The sequence below is a fragment of the Erpetoichthys calabaricus genome, chromosome 2 (genome assembly GCF_900747795.2).
Source record: "Erpetoichthys calabaricus chromosome 2, fErpCal1.3, whole genome shotgun sequence".
Taxonomy (NCBI): Eukaryota; Metazoa; Chordata; class Cladistia; order Polypteriformes; family Polypteridae; genus Erpetoichthys; species Erpetoichthys calabaricus.
This window is the reverse complement of record NC_041395.2, coordinates 137,979,220-138,003,821: the sequence shown is the minus strand read 5'-3', so window position 1 is coordinate 138,003,821 and position 24,602 is coordinate 137,979,220. Positions and strand designations below refer to the sequence as shown.

The following is a 24,602-nucleotide window of genomic DNA, read 5'->3' as shown; positions in this document are numbered from 1 at the left end:
TATGTATTATATATGTATATATATGTATATATATATAGATATATGTATTATATGTATATATATATGTATATATATGTATATGTATGTATATATGTATATGTATATATATTATATATGTATATATATGTGTATTATATATATATATAATGTATATATATATATGTATATGTATATATATGTGTGTATATGTATATATATGTATATATGTATATATATGTATATGTATATGTATATATATATGTATATATATATATATATGTATGTATATACATATATATATATATATATATATATATGTATATGTATATATATGTATATGTATATATATATATATATATTTTTTTGCCTGACACCTGGTGAAATGAGTTAATTGTCGAGCTGTCTTTAACGGTTTCTGACATAGTTTGCAGATTGCTGTCTTTTAAGTGTGGAAGTAACCCCTGAGGAAGACAGGAATAGTTCAATCATTCAGTCTTTATTCAGGCACCGGTGAATGTGTTGCAAGGCAAAAGAGCGCAGATTCCCCCTTTCAGTCAGCTTATATTTTTTTCCTCCCTCCCCCTTTCCCTTACTTCTCAAAAAGCATTATATGGTTTACCTAAGCAGTTTATCTTATATTGCGCAAATCGGCCAACCATTTCTGTTTTGTGTACATGTCGGATGGGCCCCTAATGAAGCAACGTCATCTTTCCTGTGTCTAACAGACGCGTTCCTAAAGAGGAAGTTGTCCTAGGTCAGCTTACTGCATCGTGTCTTATTACAGACACCTGTATGAATAACCTGCCATTATAGCAAAACAGCTTTGTCAGCCTTTAACCCTTAGTAGCTTGCAAGAAGTTAATTTTTCTTTCACATAAGCAACATTAGTCTTTTCAAAGCCAAACCACCTCCATGCAAGTGAAGATGATCTACATCCTGCAATTAAATACAACAACGTAGATTGTGAGGCTCTTTATCCTCTGCTGATGTTAGCTCACTTAGTTTTAGGCAGCAATACTAGCTTCACTTGCGGTGAGCTGACTGTGCATGCATGTGCAATAGTCTATCATTTTAGGTTACATGAGATGGTGAATGTGTGGACTCTGAAGGCGTATTTTTGATTTTTTTTTTTTTTTTGCAAACTGAGTGACACTCAATAATTTCATCTCACATGTCATTAAAACAAAATTATCGTAGACGATACATATTGCACAGTCCTTGATGTCTGATCCCCACTGTCCAGTATGGTGGAGGCTCTCTCATGTTGTGGTCCTGTTTTTCATCAAAAGGCCCTGGGAACCTTGTCATGGTACATGACATCATGGAATATCATCAGATTTTAAATTTAAATCTGGCTGCCTCTGCCAAGAAACTAAAATTGGGCAATGGTTTGATCTTCCAGCAGAAAAATGATCCCAACCATATGTCCAAATCAATACAAAAATGGTTTAAGGAAGCACAAAAATCAAGCTTCTGCCTTGGCCGTCTTAGTCATTGGACATAAACCCATCTGAAAATCTATGGGGTGAGTTGAAGAGGAAAGGGCACATGAAAGAGGACCTAGTACTCTGGATGATCTGGAGAGATGCTTTCTATAAAGTGGAATGATCTCAGATTGGCTGCTGTGTATTCTGTATAATGTTATAGGAGAAGCTTCGGAGCCTGTTTTATTGACATATTCTGTTGCAGCTTTGGGTTTGTCAGACTTGTTTCTGCCCCAGTTTCCTCCAGTTTCCAAAGTTCTCTTTGATTGTGCAGGAAGCAGTACTCATCGACACCTTGACTTTATTTCTGTAAAGGAACAACCTACTACACTTGTAAGGGTTATAGTGGTCTGTCTGTTTTCATTAGTTATTTGCATTTTTCTTGCAGTTACAGTAACAACATATGCAGTGCAATATACAGTAGTCTAAGTAATGCTTCAGAGGGTGTAGCAGCATAGTTTCTTCAGAGCATCTATAAGTAATCAACAAAAGTTGGGACACCTGTAAGAATTGCTTGCATCAACTTTCAAAGCTTAATTAACTTCCTGTGCTGTAAGTTGCTAATCCATTACTTGTTCCCTGAAAAAGTCCTTTTTATATAACTCTGAAAATTATTTTTCAGTTCTTGGTACCCTAATCATTTTGTTTTTACCTCTGTCATTATACTGCTTACTGCGTACAAAGTCAGGTTATTCACTGAACAGAAACTGCTTAAATTTCAGTAAACAAAAAAAGCAGCTTTTAAATGGTATTGTAGGTTTATTGTCACGTCAGGTTTATGGTCTATATGGTGTTTACATATTCTAAGTTTCTTTTGGATGATCAGTTTTCCATTCTAAAGTTGTACATGTTAATTTATTTCTTGGTACTAAATAAGCCTAGTTTATTCCCAGCCTCGTGCCCATCAAAGCCATATAATGAATAAGACGGATACAGTGGAACCTCGGTTCACGAACGTCTCGGTACACGTACAACTCAGTTTACGACCGAACAGTTCGCCAAACTTTTGCCTCAGTTCACGACCACACACTCGGTATATGAACAAGCCAGTTTCCCTTTCGGTTTGTACATGTTCAGTCTCTCCCTGTGCATTTCCTGTGCAGCGAGCGAGCAAGAGAGAGAGAGCGCGACACACACAAGAGGCAGCACTAGAGAGAGAGAGAGAGAGAGAGACGCAGACACACAGGCAGCGCGAGAGAGAGAGAGCTGGATGCACACACACAGGCAGCGCAAGAGAGAGAGCTGGATGCATTAAGGTAGGAAGGCAATTAAAAATGCATTGGGCTTGATTTTGTTTTCACTTCTGTTTCCAGCGATCGGTTCGTAGCGTGCATTGTTGCAATGTTACTTTTCTTGGTGGTTTATTAAGTTACAGATGTTTCAAATGTTCCTTTTTTTCCCCTGTGCTTAAAACTCATTAAAAAGTGTTTATACAGCGATCGGGTTGCAAGGCTATAGCACGAACTGCTGCAATGTTACTTTCTTGGATGCTTGTGGTTGGTTTTTAAATAAAGTTCGGATTTGTTCAAATGTTCCTTTTTTTCCCCCCTGTGCTTAAAACTCATTAAAAAAAAAAAAAGCGTTTATACAGCAGTCGGGTTGTAAGGCTATAGCGCAAACTGCTGCAATGTTACTTTCTTGGTTGCTTGTGGTTGGTTTTTAAATAAAGTTCGGATTTGTTCAAATGTTTCTTTTTTTCCCCCTGTGCTTAAAACTCATTAAAAAAAGTGTTTATACAGCGATCGGGTTGTAAGGCTATAGCGTGAACTGCTGCAATGTTACACAGAGAGAGAGAGAGAGAGAGAGGGCTTGGGTGCTGCTGAGAGAGAGAGAGAGCGAGCGCCTGCAGCTGAGAGCGAGCGAGCCTGCGTGTGCAGCTGAACAGGGAGCCTGGGTGTTTGTGTCAGTGTTATTCAATGTTTTTACATTAGTTTACTATTACACTGTGCATTCTATGGTGTAATTAACTATATTTGTGCTTAAAAATCTTTAAAAAATATATTTACATACAGTTCGTACGGTTTGGAACAGATTATTTGTATTTACATACAATCCTATGGGGGAAATTGCTTCGGTTCACGACCAAATCGGTTTACGACCAGAGGTTTGGAACGAATTATGGTCGTGAACTGAGGTTCCACTGTATTTTGAATTCTTTGATTTAATTTATTGAAACTTTCTTATGCTGCATTCAGTCTATATACAGTGTAGTTTGTGCACTATTTTTAATTGCCCGAATTTCTGTATTAGTTGCTGAAAAAAATGTTTTCTGATCTTATAAACAACTAACTGCAACTTAATCAAAAAAAAAAAAAATAGATTTGTTTGGGCAGTTTTTAGGTATGCTTAGGAAGAAATCATCAAGCACACAGGCTAGTGGCCTTTTGTATCATTTAAAAAAATGCACATACTAGATGATAATCCTTTAATTTTGAATTTACATTAAAGAATCAATATTTAGATTTCTAACATTCATAATGTTAATTTCCTTTTGAGCGATGTGTTTATAATATAGAGTAATTTTCCAGGATTACTTTTAAATTAAGCAGAATCCAGAAGTAAGTTAGCCTCTTACAAGAATTTCAATATTGGAAAAAGTAATCTGGTCAAATGGGAACTAGATTGAAAGAATGTAATATCCTAAACCAAGCAATTTCATTGAACAAAGACCTGCCATTTAAGTTTAACAAATAATCGACCAACCCAGTAGAAATCAAATTAACAGTCCACAGTAACATTACCTATGCATTTTAAAGTGGAGGAAAGAAATTTTTACTTTTTGATTAATTCATGTTATGTTCAAATAAAAAATAATTTAATTTTTGCTGTTGCTTGTGCAGTTTATCATTTTCAGTTCTGAAACCTTTTTGTAGCCAGTAAGGTTAAGACTTTTTCACAGTTGCAAATTTCTTTTAAAAGAAAAAAAGAATTTCTTACTCCGATATTTTATTATAAAAGTATATCAAAGTCATGTGCATGTTATTGAGCATGTAATTTAACTGAAAGTTCAAAATTATTGATGCTTTTAAAAATTTTGAAGATCTGGATTAGGACTTCACACAGCTATCTTTGTTCAAGACTTTTAAGAGATTCAATTCCTTGAGATTTTAGTAGCATTTTTAGCTACATTTGCACATGCCTAGATGATGAGAATATTGTCTCAGTAAAAAAAATACATTGTTTTTGTAAATGATTCATTATATTAATATTTTATGCTTATTTATAATGGTCAAACACAACTAGAAACAGGTGTGAAGGGCACCGCCCTGCAGCCTTACCTGTCTGAGGTGCCCGCAGCATGAAAAGACAGTGGGAGACACCTTGCACAGATCTTTATCTTCCCTAGGGCGCTAGATGGCAACCCTCCTGCCTTGCAGCATCGCAATGGATTCCCATTGGATATCATGGGATTTTGAGTTTGTCGGCTCAGCCCTGTTGGGTTCCTAGGATGACGGGCTCCAGCCTTACCCAGAAGTGCTTCCGAGCCCCAGCTTTGACTACATAAAAGGACCTGCCCGACACAACTATGAGAGCGAGAGTCAGGAGGAGGAGGATGAAATGCCTGTTGGGAGGAGCAGAGGAGGCGGAAAGAGAGGCAAAGAAAGAAAAGTGCTTATAAGTGTACTTGTGGTTGTGGCATGGGAAACGTTTACCAGTGTATCAGATGTTTGGGGACCTGAAATGCCCCCTGGTGGCCACACACGATTAAAAATAAAATCTCACACAAATCTGTTGGTTTCTTCAGTGGAATGGGTGCTACATATTCTATTATGAATAAGTCTCATTTGTTTATGACCCAGTGAAACATGGCCAAGAAACCCAGGTTTAGCTGTATGTCTGTATGTATGACTAGCTCTTTGCACAGGCCAGCCAGGAAAGGTATTGTCCCTACCGTCAAAACCCAACACTTGAGGAAGCTGGTATTGGAGCATAGTAGAGGCGAGTTGACATTTAACTATAAAAATGCAATTAATAATGGGAGTGGCTACGTTCCAGGAGTAAGTTTATCTAACACCTTTATTTTCTTACTAAGCCGCATCAATAATAATAATAATAATAATAAATTTTATTTATATTGCACTTTATATTTTATCAATGACTTTTCAAGCTTGGACCTAGAGCCTGAAAGGCTTGCACTATGCTTTGGAGGCATAATTGCAACAGAAGATTTTTTTTTTAAGCAAAACAATTAAAATATGCATGAAATGCACAAGGAGCTCTTTACTCTGCAGCGGTAGGGTGAGCAAGATCAGTGAAATATCCGGTAAGATACTAGCTGGTACCCAAACTTGCGTCGCACCTCTTTTTTTTTCTTTTTTACTTCACATAGCTAAAATTGTGCGAATACTTGAAGTTGCCAAAACTAAATGTGGAAATGCTGAGGATTGACTGTACTTCAAAATGTAAAACAAAGAGCTTCTCAAACAGACATTGCGATCTTCACTTTCCTTTGTTGCATTTTCCTGAAACAAACATTTAATTATTTGAAGAGGGTACTGTTTAAATCTTGAATGAAGGTTCTATGACACAAATGTGACAAAAGCAATGAAGCATCTTTTATTTTTATAGATTCTTTAATGATAACCACCATACAATCTACTGAAAAAGCCAATCTTTGTTTAGTTTTGTTTGCCGAGAGTGGCAGCCTTTTCAGCAGCTCCGTGTAGGACTATATGTGTATGTGTATTTTTCTACTTTTATTTTTCTATTTTTATTTATTGATCACTCCTACCACTTTATTTTATGTGGATTTGTTCCCTGGACACACTTACTTTTACAACGTGGGCATGGATTTTTACACGCCGAGACTTGCCTATTCAAGTACTCAACTTCGAGCGCTGAGAACAAATGCCAGTGCCGGTGTGGTTCCCTATTTACCTGACGAGGTAAGAAGGCGGTATCGTGGCAGCAGAGCCGGCACTAAGCTAAAAATGAAGCAGCTTGCGAGAAAGTGGCGTTTTAAGCCTTCGGTGCCTTCTGTTATTCTGGGGAATGTGAACTCAATCTCGAATAAGATCAACGAACTGGCTGCGCTGGTGAAAAATGTCAGAACCTACAGAGAATGCAGTTTGTTGTGTTTCTGCGAAACGTGGCTAACTAAGACCATCCCAGATGCTAATGTGGAGCTACCCGGGTTTAGCACAGTTAGAGCGGACAGAGACGCAAGTACCTGTGGGAAGCACAAAGGAGGAGGACTTGCTCTCTATGTTAATACACGGTGGTGTAACTCTGGACATATTAACGTTAAAATCTCCACTTGCTGCAGGGACATCGAACTGTTGGCCGTAAGTCTGCGACCCTATTACTTGCCCAGAGAGTTTGGACACGTCATTGTTGTCATCGTGTATATTCCTCCTCGGGCGGACGTGGAGAGAGCGAGTGACATCATCCATTCTGCTGTTGCTAAGTTACAAACGCAGCACCCCGAGGCACTTGTACTAATCGCTGGAGACTTTAACCATGTGACGCTGGACAAAACATTACCTGCATTCTCCCAGTATGTGGACTGCAACACCCGGGGAAATAAGACTATTGATTTACTGTATGCAAACGTTAAAGACGCATACAGTGCCACCCTGCTGCCTGCGCTTGGGAAAGGAGATCATAACCTGGTTCTGCTTCAGCCTCAATACAAACCAAAAGTGAGAGTCCTACCTACAACCACACGATCATTCAGGAAGTGGACCCCGGAGGCTGAGAATGCTCTGAGACAATGTTTTGGAACTACAGACTGGGATATCCTGCAGGGATCACATAGTGAGAACATTGAGGAGGTTGTTGACTGCACTACTGACTACATCAACTTCTGTATGGACATTGTAGTTCCAGTAAGAACTGTACGCTGCTATGCTAACAACAAGCCATGGATTACAAGTGACATCAAGGGCCTTTTGAACCAAAAGAAAAGGGCCTTTAAAGACGGTGATCAGCATGAGCTCAAGCACGTGCAGAAGGAACTCCGAGTCCAGCTCAGGGCGGCGAAAGAGCAGTACAGGAGAAAGCTGGAGCAGAAGTTGCAGAACAACAGCATGAAGGAAGTGTGGGATGGGATGAAGATCATCACTGGCTGCAGCTCAAAGCGGGGTACCACCATCGAGAGAGACGTGAAGAGAGCAAACCAAATGAACATCTTCTTTAACAGGTTTGACCACCCTAACCCACTCTCACCTCGGAGTACTGCACTCTCTACACATCCTTCTGCTGATACCAACATAGGAGAGACATCCCCACCCACAATTACAGCAGCGCAAGTGAGCAGAGAGCTGAGGAAACTTCGTGCCAGCAAAGCAGCAGGTCCAGATGGAGTATCGCCACGACTGCTGAAGGTCTGTGCATCAGAGCTGGGGGGTCCTCTACAGCGCATCTTCAACCTGAGCCTGGAACAGGGGAAAGTCCCGAGGCTTTGGAAAACATCTTGCATCACCCCAGTCCCAAAGGTATCACGTCCTGGTGAGCTGAATGACTTCCGGCCTGTCGCTCTAACATCACATGTGATGAAGACCATGGAGCGGCTGCTGCTTCACCACCTGAGGCCACAGGTCCAACACGCCCTCGACCCTCTGCAGTTCGCATACCAGGAGAAGGTGGGAGCGGAAGATGCCATCATCTACATGCTACACCGATCCCTCTCCCACTTGGACAGAGGCAATGGCGCTGTAAGAATTATGTTTCTAGACTTCTCTAGCGCCTTCAACACCATCCAACCTCTGCTCCTTAGGGACAAGCTGACAGAGATGGGAGTAGATTCATACCTGGTGGCATGGATCGTGGACTATCTTACAAACAGACCTCAGTATGTGCGTCTCGGGAATTGCAGATCTGACATTGTGGTCAGCAACACAGGAGCGCCGCAGGGGACTGTACTTTCTCCGGTCCTGTTCAGCCTATATACATCAGACTTCCAATATAACTCGGAGTCCTGCCACGTGCAAAAGTTTGCTGACGACACTGCTATCGTGGGCTGTATCAGGAGTATAGAAACCTCATCAAGGACTTTGTTAAATGGTGCGACTTAAACCACCTACAACTGAACACCAGCAAAACCAAGGAACTGGTGGTGGATTTTAGGAGACCCAGGCCCCTCATGGACCCCTTGATCATCAGAGGTGACTGTGTGCAGAGGGTGCAGACCTATAAATACTTGGGAGTGCAGCTGGACGATAAATTGGACTGGACTGCCAATACTGATTCTCTGTGCAAGAAAGGACAGAGCCGCCTGTACTTCCTTAGAAGACTGGCATCCTTCAACATCTGCAGTAAGATGCTGCAGATGTTCTATCAGATGGTTGTGGCGAGTGCCCTCTTCTACGTAGTGGTGTGCTGGGGAGGCAGCATTAAGAAGAAGCATGCCTCACGCCTGGACAAACTGGTGAGGAAGGCAGGCTCTATTGTTGGCATAGAGCTGGACGGTTTGACATCCGTAGCAGAGCAACGGGCACTCAGCAGGCTCCTATCAATTATGGAGAATCCACTACATCCATTAAACAGTGTCATCTCCAGACAGAGGAGCAGTTTCAGCGACAGACTGCTGTCACTGTCCTGCTCCACTGACAGACTGAGAAGATCATTCCTCCCCCAAACTATGCGACTCTTCAGTTCCACCAGAGGGGGTAAACGTTGAACATTATTCAAGTTATTGTCTGTTTTTTACCTGCATTTTTTATTACTCTTTAATTTAATATTTTTTGCTGCTGGAGTATGTGAATTTCCCCCTGGGATTAATAAAGTATCTATCTATCTATCTATCTATCTATCTATCTATCTATCTATCTATCTATCTATCTATCTATCTATCTATCTATCTACTTGATCAAGATAATATAGCTCAGTCGGTGTTTTACATTAATTTATAAAGGTAAATAGAATTTTTATTTTTAAGCAAATGAGAAAGGTTTCTGTAGGTGGTTTACAATGGAAAATAAGTAGTTAAATGTGTGTTCAAAAGTGCTCACTTGAAACAACTATTAAGGCTGTCACAAGTCATCAGGTTTTTTATGTTTTTTCGTCTAAGACATTTATGTAGCCAAGGAAAAGGCACTGGCATAATCTCTTTGGAAAGCAATGACATATGAGAGTACAGACTAGGAAGATTTCGTATAAATTAAAGATGAACTGACGCATGGTTTACCGTAATTCTAAATAACAAGGCATTATGTTTTAGATATGTTGCGTTGCAGATATGAGTATGCTTTAGCTTTAGGTCTTTGTGAAAATATTTACAATTTAAATATATTAATTTATAATATTCAAGGCGATTCATATAAAGCTTGCTCAAGTATAATTCTATTGGAATGGAAGGCTGTGGGGGAGGGAGAAAAGGAAAGGGAGTGTTTGTGGCAGTGAACAGCACAGTCCATTAGCCTTTCTAGTGATGCTGTCTGGAAAGCGCTTGAACTGAACTGCCTCATACAGAGATGATCATTGCTTATTAGCGTACTGAAGGATGCAGTATGTGAAAAACAACATTTGGAGTCTATCTTTTGTGTTTCTGCGCTCCTTCAAAGCACATGGATTATAATAGTGTCAGGAAAAGGACTATATTAAGGAATCTTTAGATATCCAAGACTTTTTGGAGCTGCAGACAACAGAAGTTAATGAGGTCAGCAAAAGGATAAAGGGTATTGTCCTTTGTTTAAAAACCTCAGTTATTGTTATTTTAACACAGGAGTAAGTATGTACTGAAAGTATATTTAAAGAACCATTACTGTTACTCCAAGCTTATGGAAGTAAACTCAAAGAAATCCAATTTCTCTTTAGGATGGCACTTAGTCAGTGCTTTAATTTCCCTTAAATATGTGTAAAAATAACTACTGAAATCTTTCTTTCTTTCTTCATGGTTCTACTTAATTACTATTGTTGCGTGGTTCTGCTGACTATGAAATGGGCAATTCCAAAATAAGTATACCTGATTTTTTGCTTTTGTATACCATACATTTATAGAGTAAATGAATTTGGTTGTCTTCCATAGGGATAAAAAGTGAACTAACTACCTGTACTAATTTGAAGTTATGCCAGATTGAAATAGTTGTTCTTTTTGATTTTATGTTGGAACACCATTGTGACACATTATTTAATGATACTGATTCACAGTTTTAGGTACCTACGTTTGATGTAATTGCTGTTTATTTAGTTTCCACCTGGTGCTTTCTTCAGATACCCTAGTTTTCTCTCTCATCCAAAAGATATGCAAGTTAGGTTAATTGACAGCTGTAAATAAAATGTCCTGGCATAATGTTTCTTCAGGTATAGTTGAAGGTTGGCCAGCATCTATTTATGGAAAAATACAGGTTCAGAATATAAGTGAAAGCTTTGTTGCAATGAATGTTTTAAGGCAGAAAATGGAGTAATTTAATTTTAATTGTAAAATGTGTTTATTTTTTCTTTATATTTATCATCACAAGCTTTTATTTGACTCAACAGTTAAATAGAAACATGTACTCCCAAAACACTGTATTTGTTTATTCTTTTAAAGTAATAACCATTCTGTCAAAAAAAAATCTTTCTTTTGTGAGTTTTCTTTTCTCTTCTATTTTGATTGTTTTTGGAAAAATAGGCCAAATGTTTAAGTAACTGATGAGGCGAATTTGGTCATCATTGCCTAATCTAATTACACATTTGTCTGTTAGTAGTTGTAGCTAAAGAAGAATGTTAAGGCTTATGAACAAATTATCTACATATCATTAATGTACAGTGCTGTTATCAAAATGAATAATTAAGTTATGAAGGCATTTTGAGAGGTGTGAAGCTATGAGAAGTGCTGTTAAATAAATGTAGTGAATTTTCCTTTTTTTCTCTACAGTACTTCATACTGCCAATATTCAGCTTCAGATATTTTCCAATAGCCGCTGATATAGAACTGCTGTAAGATGTAGATATTTTTGCATTGGTCGATAGTTATGATGCAGAAGTGTCTTATTTCAAAAGGTGAGCTGTACTTAAGTGGTTTTTTCCTGTACTTTTGTTTTGCCAGAATATAGTCGATTTGAAGCCAAAATTCACGATCTTCGAGAGCAGATGATGAATAGCAGTCTAAACTCTGGTTCTGGATCATTACGCACAAGCCAGAAAAGATCAATTTATGTCAGGTCTGTATAGACAAAATTTTGTACTGTTATCTGTGTGGTTAGATAATTAAACAGTAATGTTTTGAGAAAGGTTCCCACAATGTTCATTTTGCCTGAGTTATACTTTTTTGTTTTACCCACCAGATGTGGGTTTTTCTTCATTACCTTTACCATTCAACACAGCATCTGGAATACAAATAATTATGAAATTGTTATACAGACTTATGAATTGTAGCCCCATCCATAAAATTGTAATAAATTACAGTACATTTTATTTTCTATTGGAACTGTTGTATATTAAATGGAAGGTAAGTATATTATAGTATGTTTGTTTGGCTGGCGATCTTGACAAATGTTTGTGTTGACATAACTTTATATTAACTGCTTTGTAAAAAGGTTTATGGTGTTTGATGTTTTTCTGTTTCTCAATAGACAAGGTGCTGTTTCAGCTGCTGGTATTAACTTGTTTGTTATAATTTAGTAGACCCCTGAGCAATATCTTGATGGGGTTGACAAGCATAACAAGATCAAAGTGAAACTTTAAGCACATCAACATGTGCCTACCCAGCACCGAGAGACATGGGTAAGCTATTGAACCCCATTCATGATCCGGACCTGGACTTGTAATTGTTCCCACGAACAAAGAATTACGTAAGTGCAGATCATAAGCACGCACTAATAAAGCTCCTGCTCTTTGTACACTCAGTGCGTCGCTAATACTGGTTGGATGGTTTAATTAAATCCTCAGGTCGGCCCTGCCACATTCCTTCTCAGACTCTGGTGGAACGCAGAGAGGACAGTCAAACTTGACTATAGATGAAGTAAAAGTCACAACAATGTTTCCATTGATCAGCCTCTGGTAGGATAATTACCAAGCAGCGAGGGGCAAGAGCAGAGGGCCAGCAGTGGTTTTCTGGCCATTGACCCCAAAAAATATCCCAATCCAGATCCCCACACCCGACTTTGAGTCTCCCCTGCTCTTCCCAGATGAGCCAGAACAGTTCCCACCCTCTCTCCGTTTTTGGCCGCATGGTCCCAGGTTTCATTCTTGTGGATTCTGTTGTGTTAATAAGTCTTCATGTTCTGATAATATTCTTACATGTCCTCAGTGTTTTATGCTGTTTTTCAAATAAATGTATTAAATTTCAGTAATGGCAGCAAAGCATAGTGCTAATGAAGGTGTTTTGCCAAGTGCTCCAAAGTGCAAACGCAGCGTGATGAGCATAGTTGATTTTTGGTACTCAAAATATTGTGTTTCTGGTAACTAGAAGCAAAAATGTATAGCAAATTGGGTCTGCTGGAACCTAATCCCATTTATCCCATAGACGTAATGCTTCACTGTCCAGGATTTCTGTTTCTGTGAGTTTTTGTAAGGCCTGTAACCTCCACAGATAACAAGAGTTGGCTGAATTTGGTGTTGAGAAGAAATTGTATGTCATACGTAGTATGGTTGTAATTTTACTTTAGGACAAATGGTAATGGCCAAAAATGAGAATATTCTTACTATAACACACAGTTATACAATTCATAGTCACTTCATACATATTCTGTATTTTACTTTATTGTTAGTTGTTTGCTGATCAGCCATTTTATTACATATTCCTGCTCTTCTTATATAATGGACTCCACTGTGAGTAACAACATCATATACGCATACAGTGATGTTTAAAACAGGTGGGTTGGTACAAGCTGATTATGTTTTAATTTACAGTATGTTATGGGCATTCTTATAGCTTTTCTCTCAATTGTAGCATCAAGTAATATATTCAGGAGTGTGATTAAATTTACTTACAAAAACATGGATAAGTCACTCCTAGAAATATCCCTGGAGAAAATACTCACAGGTCTGTGCTTCATGACAGAAGGTCTCAGAAGCATTGTTTCACTTCTGAACACTCAATTTGCCAAAAATCAACATACACTATCCAATGATGAATTGTAGCAATTACAAAATGAGTGAGTGATTTTGGTTGATTTGCTCTTTTTTTTCTCAGAAGTAATTTAATTCCCATGTTTAACTGTACAGTCCTTAAAAACAGACATTTCTTCTCGCCATTATAGTAAAAAAAGTTAAAGCAAAAAGTGCATCTCATGTAATACCATCATATGTATATGTGAAGTGGGAGAATGTAAATAAGGTCTCCAGAAATAGGCAAACTAGACAAGAGTTTCTATTGTACACTTTTTCCTTCTGAACTAGTCTCTGACCTGGATATCAGGTGTAATTGGGAGCTATCTAGAGCTCAAACAGGTAAAATACTACACAACTAAGGATGAAAAATTATGCCTTTAGGGTTTTTAGTATTTTTATTTAATCCGTTTGCTTATAGTTAGTGCTTTTAAACATTTCAGCTTTCAGAGTTTTTTTTAATTTGATTGCATTATTAGCACATTATTACTGTTAAGTAATTAATTGCAAATGATTTGCATCTTTTTTGGATTAAATAAACATATATTCTTAGAAATATACCTGAACCTCTCTCATTCTCTAATGTACTGTATATGTCCACCATATCAAATGAAATTGTGACGCTTTACAGATGTTGGTCATTATAAATATGAAATTTTGTCCATATCTTGCAGCCTATTTATATACCTTTGATCAACATTAGTTTCAGGTTTTTTTGTTGTTTTTGTTTCAAGAACCACTGCTTTTAAGTAAATATGGAGTTTGGGTCCTGCCCTCAAGGGGATTAGAAAAAAATCCAGATGCTTTTGTGAGCAATTAGCATGGTCTGTTTACTTTTTCCATTTAAAATAAAATTTTATGTTCATATTTAATGAAGAAAGGGAATCCACTGCTATAGGGGACACCATTACTTCAGCTCTAGTTCCTTCTATGCACAGCAGTGTCCTACTTAATGTAGCTGATGATTTCTAAGCCATAAAATTCTTTAGTATAAAATACATAAATAGTTGCAGAAATAAATAGGCTTTAAAATTAATGTCTGATTCTTTAATCTTTATGGGAACTAAATATGAACAAAGTACAATGCGTACTTATAAGGATGTTACTTCTCTAGTAAATATAAATTAAACAAGTTTACTCCTCCAATGTTACAAATTTTTGTAATTGTGATATAATGTACAGAATTGTTTTGTTTGTATAAGTCTTTCTTATTTGACACCAGTTATAGATGATGCATTGTGTTTTTCCTCTGTTTTCAACCTTGGACTGTTTATGAGTACATTCTTACTATTACACACACTGTTATACACTTCATAGTCATTTCATACATATTCTGTATTTTACTATATTGTTAGTTGTTTGCTACAGTTTCCAAGCACTAAGGAATTCTTACTTTTACTAGCCAGAACAGTTAGTTATTTAAAAATAAAGAGTGAATACAAGAAGTGATAAAAAGATCTGCACAAACACAATGTGCATACACTGATCAGCCATTTTATTACGTATTCCTGCTCTTCTTATATAATGGACTCCACTGTGAGTAACAACATTATATATGCATACAGTGATGTTTTAAACAGGTGGGCTGGTACAAGCTGATTATGTTTTAATATAATACAATAACACAATGACATTGCCTTCTGTTATAAATATGATGGCACATCAGACTCAGCAGCTGCAGCTATATCTCTTTCCCACTGAAACTTACTTCTTTTGCTGAAGTTAAGACCTTTTTTTAGAATTGTTACATTGGGCATGTCTTTGGAATTTGGTTTCTGGGTCTTTAACCTGCTAAGACTGATCAATCACAAGAGGCAAATTACATTCAGGGATTTCTTAGTGTTGTACTGTTTATTATACTTGGTCATTCAACAAAGGCCTTAACACCAACTCCAACACTACCAACCTTGAAGGATAAAACTTCCAGTTATTAATACAATACAATAACAACTTACTTTTATATAGCACTCTTCACTGAGTTCAGGCAGAAATTGCTGTGAATAAACTCAAGTTAAATATACATATATATTATACTACTGTAATTACTAAATGCAGAATTATTACTTATAAAAATACAGATTTGTTAAACACACAGAAAACAAAGTAGAAACTGATTAACATAAATCAAAACAAGCTATATCTGTCTATTAATTAACTGCTGAACTATGGCTAGTTGACAACAGAGGAAAATAAATTTGTAAAAGAGAAAGTCAAAGACAGTTTCAGACACAGTCCTATGAATCTCTGCCAAGTATTACCCTATACCCTCCTGAGCTTTCTACAGTGGAGTCTGTGCTGCACAGCACAATCTGAAAAGTGAATCTTTCCATCTGATTATTTCAGTGTTCCTTTGTCTGAGATGACCTCTTCATACATAGGAGAACAGCTTGACAGTAGAGCAGTATCACATCAAAGTACTGAGAAGACAAGCAGAACAGAGGAGGGTTAGCAAAAATTTATACAGTAAATATTATATTACTTATATATCTGTACAAATGACTAACAGATGCAGTATGAACAGCTAATCAGCAGCTCTAGTCTGGGTATGCTAGCTTAAGGTAGTGAGTCTACAGTATGGATTTAAAATCTGAGACAGGAGGGGAATCTTTGATATTAGCAATCAAATCATTCCACAGACTCAGAGCCCTGTAACTAAAACCTCATCTCCCACTATTGTTTTATTAATTGTTAGAACCTTAAGTAGGCTGGCATCTTGAGATTTCAATGTGTGCTCTTGTCTGTAAGTTATGATAAGTTCAGATAAGTAAGCAGAGCCTTGGCCATTCAAAGCTTTATATCTGGCCACACGCAGCCCAGAAGCAATTTCTGAGTGGTCCAGCCTGTGATCCTTCCAGAAATAAAAACAAAAACACATTTTGCAAGCCTTCAGAAATTCATACATAAATTCTACAGTAGTACAGACCATGAATGCAACACTCCACGTAGCCTAGCAACATTCAACCCAAAATGCAGTGCCTTGTTGTGTATCTTGAAGTGGTCGTAGTAGTCTATGATACAATGAGATACAGTGATTTTTGTGTGTGTGTGATGGTACACACCGGAATGTTGTACTTTGTTACTCCAATGAAAACCTTGTTTCTGACAAGCACCGTCTCTGCAATTCTTTTCATACAATTGGTTGGCCCTCCACTCACATGCTTCGATCCTGCAGATTCATGGCTGTTACGAGGACAACAATCAGCCATTGACACTCAAAGCAAAGAACGAATTAGGAAGACAGCATTTGATGAAAAGCACTGATTGGTTTGTGGGACTACACAACAAATTTTTGGTAGAATGTAGAGCTCATTATTAAGCTGTGGTTGATATTCAGTTTCACAAATTCTGTGTTTATAATTTTAAACTATCAAGCACGATATTATATATTATGGTAAACCTACACAGGTGGCACAATAGCAGTGCTGCTGCCATGCAGTGAGGAGATCTTGGGTTCACATCACAATCCTCCCTGCATGGAGTTTGCAAAGCACCGTAAGTAGTGAGTAAAGCACTATATTAATGTAAAGAATTGTTAGTATTATTGACAATTTCTCAATTTAAAATTTTAATGTTATGTTTTTTCACCAAATGAACAAAACATGTAGCTCTAGGACTTGTGGCCAAACGCAACATATGAGTACCGCCACCTTTTTGTTTACAAAAAAAGTCACTGCTTAGTCACCCATGTTGTGATTTAAGACAAACCTATTTTTTCATTGTGCAGTAGACATTGTATTCATGTGTGTTAGTTACTGTTACGAGTTTGTGCACAGATAACTTTGATAGCATTGATAGTTCTTTTTTTATTCTGTTAAATGTACTTTGTGATGTGCCTGTGTCATATATGACCAAAATATTTGTTATTTCAAAAGGGAAACAAATGTTATTGCTTATACTGTTCACTATTTTGTTTTTATGCACTTTGAGAAGTACCTAGGTCAGATATGTCCAAAATGTTTATTTTTTATTTCAAAAGTGGAAAAAAACTACCTGGCTTATTAAGTAATAGTCTGATAACTGGCACTTTCAGTGCTTCGGGAACTGTGCAATTCAGTAATGAACTATTGATAATGCTAAGAATGGGTGCTGCCAATACATCACTAGAGCTTATTCCTAGTTTAGTTAGGACTGGATCTAAGGAAGAAGTAGTAGGTTTCATTTTAGAGGTTAAAGTTATAAATTTTTTGTCTGTTATCAGATTTAAATTACTAAAGTGGTATGTGCAAGATGAGACACATAATCACAAGGATTATTACTATTGCTATCTATTAATCTAAGTAGGGTATAAAGAGAGCTTTATATATATATATATATATCTATAATAATAAAAGGCAAAGTCCTCACTGACTGACTCACTCACTCACTCACTGACTGACTCATCACTAATTCTCCAACTTCCCGTGTAGGTGGAAGGCTGAAATTTGGCAGGCTCATTCCTTACAGCTTACTTACAAAAGTTAGGCAGGTTTCATTTCGAAATTCAAAGCGTAATGGTCATAACTGGAACATATTTTTTGTCCATACACTGTAATGGAGGAGGCGGAGTCACGTATCGCGTCATCACGCCTCCTACGTAATCACGTGAACTAAAAACAAGGAAGACATTTACAGCACGAGTCACACGCGGGAACGAAGGTAAATTACGTTAATTTTTGACTGTCTTTTAATACTGTGTGAGCATACATATTAACACATGTGCAATTAAACGTGTGCATTTACGGGGTGATTTCTCAGGCTTAAAAGCTCACCTTTTATCAAACGCGGGAAGAAAGGTAACTGACGTTGTTCACTGTCTTTTAATACTGTGTAACCATACATATTAACACATGTCCAATTAAACGTGTGCATTTACGGGGTGATTTCTCAGGCTTAAAAGCTCGCCTTTTACTAAAAAGGTAAATGCAAAACTATTTTCAATCAGTTTATTGAAACGCTCCCGTTAAGGATTGCAATAACATATTCGCGAGATAAAAGAACGAAGTAGGGGGAAATGGAGGAACAGCCGCAAACAGCGAAGAGCAAAAAATTAATTAAACAATTGAGAACGGAGCGAGTTAAGCATACAAGCATGTTCATAAGGGAAACAAAGCACGGTGTAAAACGTAAGTTTAAATTAAGTTAATAGAAACGCTCCCGCTGCGGATTGCAATAACATATTCGCGAGATAAAAGTTTAATGAGAAGACACGAGGTATAAACGAAGCACACGCCGTGGCGCAACGTTAGGGGCAACAGTTTCAACCATTCTATGATCTGCTTCTCGCAACTGAAAGATGGCACATGGCGGATGTTAGCCGACTTGCTGACCGCAACGTTAGGGGCTTCAACTATGGCGCTGACGCCATATCTCAGTGCCAACACTTTGCAGACTGTACTTAAAAGACACGCCCTCCTCACTGGACAGTTAAAAACACCAATCAAACTAACGATGACATCAAGTATTACCCAATCAAAAGTAGGAAAGGAGGCATCTTCATAAAATGCGTGTGGGATGATTTGCATGAGACGCTGCTTTAAAAAAAAAATTATAAAAAAAATACGGGATAAATCCCGTCCAGTATTGATTCAAAACGGGACGCGCAATTTCATTCTCAAACGCGGCACGATTCCGTATTTTAAAGGACGGGTGGCAACCCTACAGTGCCAGGTAACCACCCATACAATCAGATTGTGATTCAGACTAGGAATGCAATGAATGTAATTACCCCGATCTACATACAAGGCGAAAGTCTTGCAACATTCAAAGATGATGGTTTGGGATAATTTGTACTTATTAAGTACAACATTGAACATAAAAGAGCTTATGAAGCCTTGAACCGAAAAAAGCAAGATCTCAGAGATCGTAAAAAAAAAAAAAAGGAGGTAATGTCGTTTTACTCGCTGTAGATTTTACTCAAACATTACCAGTTATTCCACGAGGGAGACCAGCAGATGAACTCAACGCGTGTTTAAAATCCATGCTTCTCCCACGGTCGGTTATATGTCGCGTGTTCTCGGGTAGGTACACCAAAAAATGTATACATTTAAGCATGTAATGGGCAAAGAAAAAATGAGGTATACCCGAAGGCACTGCAGTAGTACTCAATGTAACTTTAGTTCTTAAATGTTAATGTTTTACTGTTTAATAATTTATACGCTTCTTATATATTGTTCAAATTCTTTTATGAAAATACCAGTGACAGCGCAATGCACGATAACATGGAGTGAATACACCATACGCATCTGCCCACGGCCGCCCTGGTGTGCGCAGATAGGAGTTGATTCTAAAATAAAATAAACATAAAAAGAGTAATACATTCATCACCCATAAAGCGGATAGCAGACGTGACGTATTATATGTGTACCACATTTCAAGTCAATACGTGAAACGGTTTGCAAGCTACATGTGATTTAAAATCCTGGACAGACCAACGAAAAGCCACGGTAGCAAATTATTGAAGAAGATTTTACTGTTTAATAATTTATATTTATATGAAATGTGCTTCTTATATATTACTTCATATTCTCATATGATTTTGATGTTAATGTTGTTTATATTGATTTCTATGTTATTGTAAGTGCATCTATGTGTGTATATGTATGTATGTATGTGTGTGTATATATATATATATATATATATATATATATATATATAAAAAATATATGTGTATATGTATATATAATATATCTGTATATGTGTGTGTATATGTATATATATATGACAGCAACACTCATAACAATGACAACACAATTACATTGACAATCATGTTACGTTATTTTTAAAATGTTTCCTTTACTTTTTCATAACCTCTTTAACACACTACTTCTCCGCTGCGAAGCGCGGGTATTTTGCTAGTATATATATATATATATATATATATATATATATTGTAGCAGTAGGAGGCGCTATTGCTCCCTTGAACCCCCATGTAAATGTCCAATATCTTGACTTTTTATTATAATACTGTGCACAAAGCACCCTCCACTCCACGATACTCATACAATTCACAATAATCAATAAACAATACACAATCCTCCACTCCAAGACACTTAGCCACCCTTCCTCCCAGCTCAGCTCAGCGTCTGGGATTTCCCATGGTCCTTTTATATCTCCTGACCCAGAAGTGGATCCACCCTACAGTCCATGTGATTCCTTATCACTTCCGGGTCAGATAAAAAAGTCCTTTTCTTCATCCCGGAAGCACGTCGTTCCTTCTGTCCATGTGACTAGGACGCACTTCCGGGTTATAGTGCATGTAGAATTCCCTGAGCCTCCCTGGAGGTCCCCATGGTATCCAGCAGGGCTGGTTGTAAAAACTACAAGGTCCATGACTACCTGCTGGAATTCGGGGAGCCTCTATGCTGCTGGGGGGGCTCCATCTGCCGGCTTGGAGGTGTGGGCCAGAATATATGGCCGGCCATCCCTCACAATATATATATATATACGAGCTGTATATACCCGGCGTTGCCCGGGGCAGAAGTAACCTAATCGGTCAAACACTTACATATATACCAAAGTAAACCTAATCGGTCAAACAGTTACATATATAAAAAAACCGAACCTAATCGGACAAACAGCTAATCTATATACATAAGCAAACCTAATTGGTCAAACAGTTACATAAATACAAAAGCAAACCTAATCGATCAAACAGCTTCATATATACAGAAGCGAACCTAATTGGTCAAACAGTTATGCATGTGCAGAATGATTTTACAAACATTATGCGTGTTAACAATCATTAAAAAGAAAAGATTGAGGAACTGTTCTTCTATATGTGATGAAGCCACTAATCAGACAGATTTTTTTCAGGACCCAGCTGTTTCATAACTAAACTACTGCCACCCCAAAGTAATGCCTAATAGTGGTTTTTGGGGTAGCTGTGGAATAAAAAGGGTGTTTTTTAGTCAGTAAGAATCTGACAGTACCCTTCAGTACGGGCTGAAGGGTGCCTATGTAAGGTTTTACATCCTTCCCGTATGGAAAAAAAAACATACTAAACTTTTTTTTCATCATTACACATAATCTCAGTCAAATGGAAGTACGCATTCTCAATTTATTTTTATCTAATTTTTACTTTTTCACAAAGCCATCCCATGCCAATTTGTATGAATAAACTTTTGCTAGAGAGTTAGCAAAAGTTTATTCATGCACATATTTTAATACGGATAATCTATCTCTAATCAAGGTTCTCATTTTCATTCTAATTTAAAATAATAATAGATACTCATTTTTTTCTTCTGTTTTAGAAAAACCAATCTATGCCACCTACGTCTTCGTCAAGTCAGCTTCATCCAGCTTCATCACATATAGAAGAAGAGTTCCTCAATCTTTTCTTTTTAATGATTGTTAACACGCATAATCTTTGTAAAATTATTCTGCACATGCATAACTGTTTGACCAATTAGGTTCGCTTCTGTATATATGAAGCTGTTTCATCGATTAGGTTTGCTTTTGTATTTATGTAACTGTTTGACCAATTAGGTTTGCTTATGTATATGGATTAGCTGTTTGTCCGATTAGGTTCGCTTCTGTATATATGAAGCTGTTTGTCCGATTAGGTTCGGTTTTTTTATATATGTAACTGTTTGACCGATTAGGTTTACTTTGGTATATATGTAAGTGTTTGACCGATTAGGTTACTTCTGCCCCGGGCAACGCCGGGTATATACAGCTCGTATATATATATATATATATATATATATATATATATATATATAGCAAAATACCCGCGCTTCGCAGCGGAGAAGTAGTGTGTTAAAGAGGTTATGAAAAAAAAAGGAAACATTTTAAAAATAACGTAACATGATTGTCAATGTAATTGTGTTGTCATTGTTATAACTGTTGCTGTCTTTTATATATATATATATATATATATATATATATATATATATATATATTATATATATAATATACACACACACATAAACATTTATATACATATACATATATATACATATCTACATATACACATGTACATATATATACACACACATACATAAACACACACATAAGACTTACTGAGTGAAACGGGCTTTCATTGACAATCATGTTACGTTATTTTTAAAATGTTTCCTTTTTTTTTCATAACCTCTTTAACACACTACTTCTCCGCTGCGAAGCGCGGGTATTTTGCTAGTATATATATATATATATATATATATATATATATATATATATATATATATATACATATACACACATACATGCAGTTTTAATAACACAGAAATCAATATAAACATTAACATCATTATCATATGAGAATATGAAGTAATATATAAGAAGCACATTTCATATAAATATAAATTATTAAACAGTAAAATCTTCTTCTGTAATTTGCTACCGTGGCAATTTGTGTGTCTGTCCAGGATTTTAAATGACCTGTAGCTCGCAAACCGTTGCACCTATACACTTGAAATGTGGTACACATATAGTACGTCACGTCTACTATCCGCTTTATGGGTGATGATTGTTTTAGTCTTTTTATCTTTATTTTATTTTATTGTACAATCAAGCCCTATCTGCGCACAGCAGGGCAGCCGTGGGCGGATGTGTATGGTGTATTCACTCGATGTTATCGTGCATTGCGCTGTCAGTGGTATTTTGATAAAAGAATTTGAACAACATATAAGAAGCGTATAAATTATTAAACAGTAAAACATTAACATTTAAGAAGTAAAGTTACATTAAGTACTACTGCTGTGCCTTCGGGTATACCTCATTTTTTGTTTGCCCATTACATGCTTAAATGTATACATTTTTTGGTGCACCTACCCGAGAACACGCGACATATAACCGAGCGTGGGAGAAGCATGGATTTTAAACACGCGTTGAGTTGATGTGCTGGTCTCCCTCGTGAAATAACTGGTAATGTTTGACTAAAATCTACAGCGAGTAAAACGACATTAGCTCCTATTTTTTTTTTTTACGATCTCTGAGATGTTGCTTTTTTCGGTTCAAGGCTTCATAAGCTCTTTTATGTTGTATGGTGTACTTATCCCAAACCATCATCTTTGAATGTTGCAACACTTTCGCCTTGTATGTAGATCGGGGTAATTACATTCATTGCATTCCTAGTCTGAATCACAATGTGATTGTATGGGTGGTTACCTGGCACTGTAGGGTTGCCACCCGTCCTTTAAAATACGGAATCGTGCCGCGTTTGAGAATGAAATTGCGCGTCCCGTTTTGAATCAATACTGGACGGGATTTATCCCGTATTTTTTTTATCATTTTTTTTTTTAAAGCAGCGTCTCATGCAAATCATCCCACACGCATTTTATGAAGATGCCTCCTTTCCTACTTTTGATTGGGTAATACTTGATGTCATCGTTAGTTTGATTGGTGTTTTTAACTGTCCAGTGAGTAGGGCGTGTCTTTCAACGGAATGAAAAAAAGGCCCACCCGACGACCCACCCATTCCATTTTTATATATATAGATATATATATATATATATAAACACTTTCTCTCCATGCAATTCGGAAGACCTGTAGCTTTCTTGCGCTCCATTTCCACTCCAGTTTTCAACATTCTAATTTTAGAGCTTGAGTATTCTCATTTCTATTCTCATTTAACCAAGGTGAGTTTCTTTGTACTTTAATCATTTTATGTTTTAATAGGAGCTACTGTATTTAAAGCCTCTTTTTAAAGTCACATTATAAGTTGATGTTAGCTGATACAGATTGTTTTCCACAGATATTCTTGAGTTTCTCAAAATATCTACAAATTTTGATGAAGTGTAATCTAATTATCTAGAATCTGTGAGTGTACTGGTAAGGGCAAAACCAAATCAAATGTAACTAAGTAGTGATCAGAAGTAACTTTATTTAATATTGTAATATTTAAATTTTGAATGTCAGCTTCATAAATAATAATTAGATCTCATGTGTGGTTATGAACTATGAGTGGGACCATTGACAATCTTGCAAAGCCCTACAGAATTTCACAAATAAGTAAAACATTTGCTAAAAGTGTCAGTTTCCACACTGATGTGTGTATTATTATCCTCCTCAACACTACATGATTATTTATGACTATATCAGATTAAAGGGTACCATATTCAGTTAAGAACAATGAATATGGTGGCCCTTGTGATCTGCAGACTAGTACTACAATTGTGCTGGTATATGTTTTAATATCTAATAGAGTGTCTCAAAGGCTATAAATTTGCCTTATTTTTAGAGGCA

The 24,602-nt window shown here is 36.9% G+C and overlaps 1 protein-coding gene across 19 annotated transcripts in view; it reads left to right on the top strand.

Moving 5' to 3' along the window:
- Positions 1-24,602, top strand: part of dlg1a (discs large MAGUK scaffold protein 1a) — a 525,807-nt gene that overhangs the window by 393,718 nt on the left and 107,487 nt on the right. For all 19 annotated transcript variants that reach the window (XM_051923937.1, XM_051923931.1, XM_051923927.1 and 16 more), the window contains one exon: positions 11,434-11,548. In XM_051923937.1, coding sequence (XP_051779897.1) covers positions 11,434-11,548 — 115 coding nt within the window. The remainder of the gene's footprint in view (positions 1-11,433; positions 11,549-24,602) is intronic.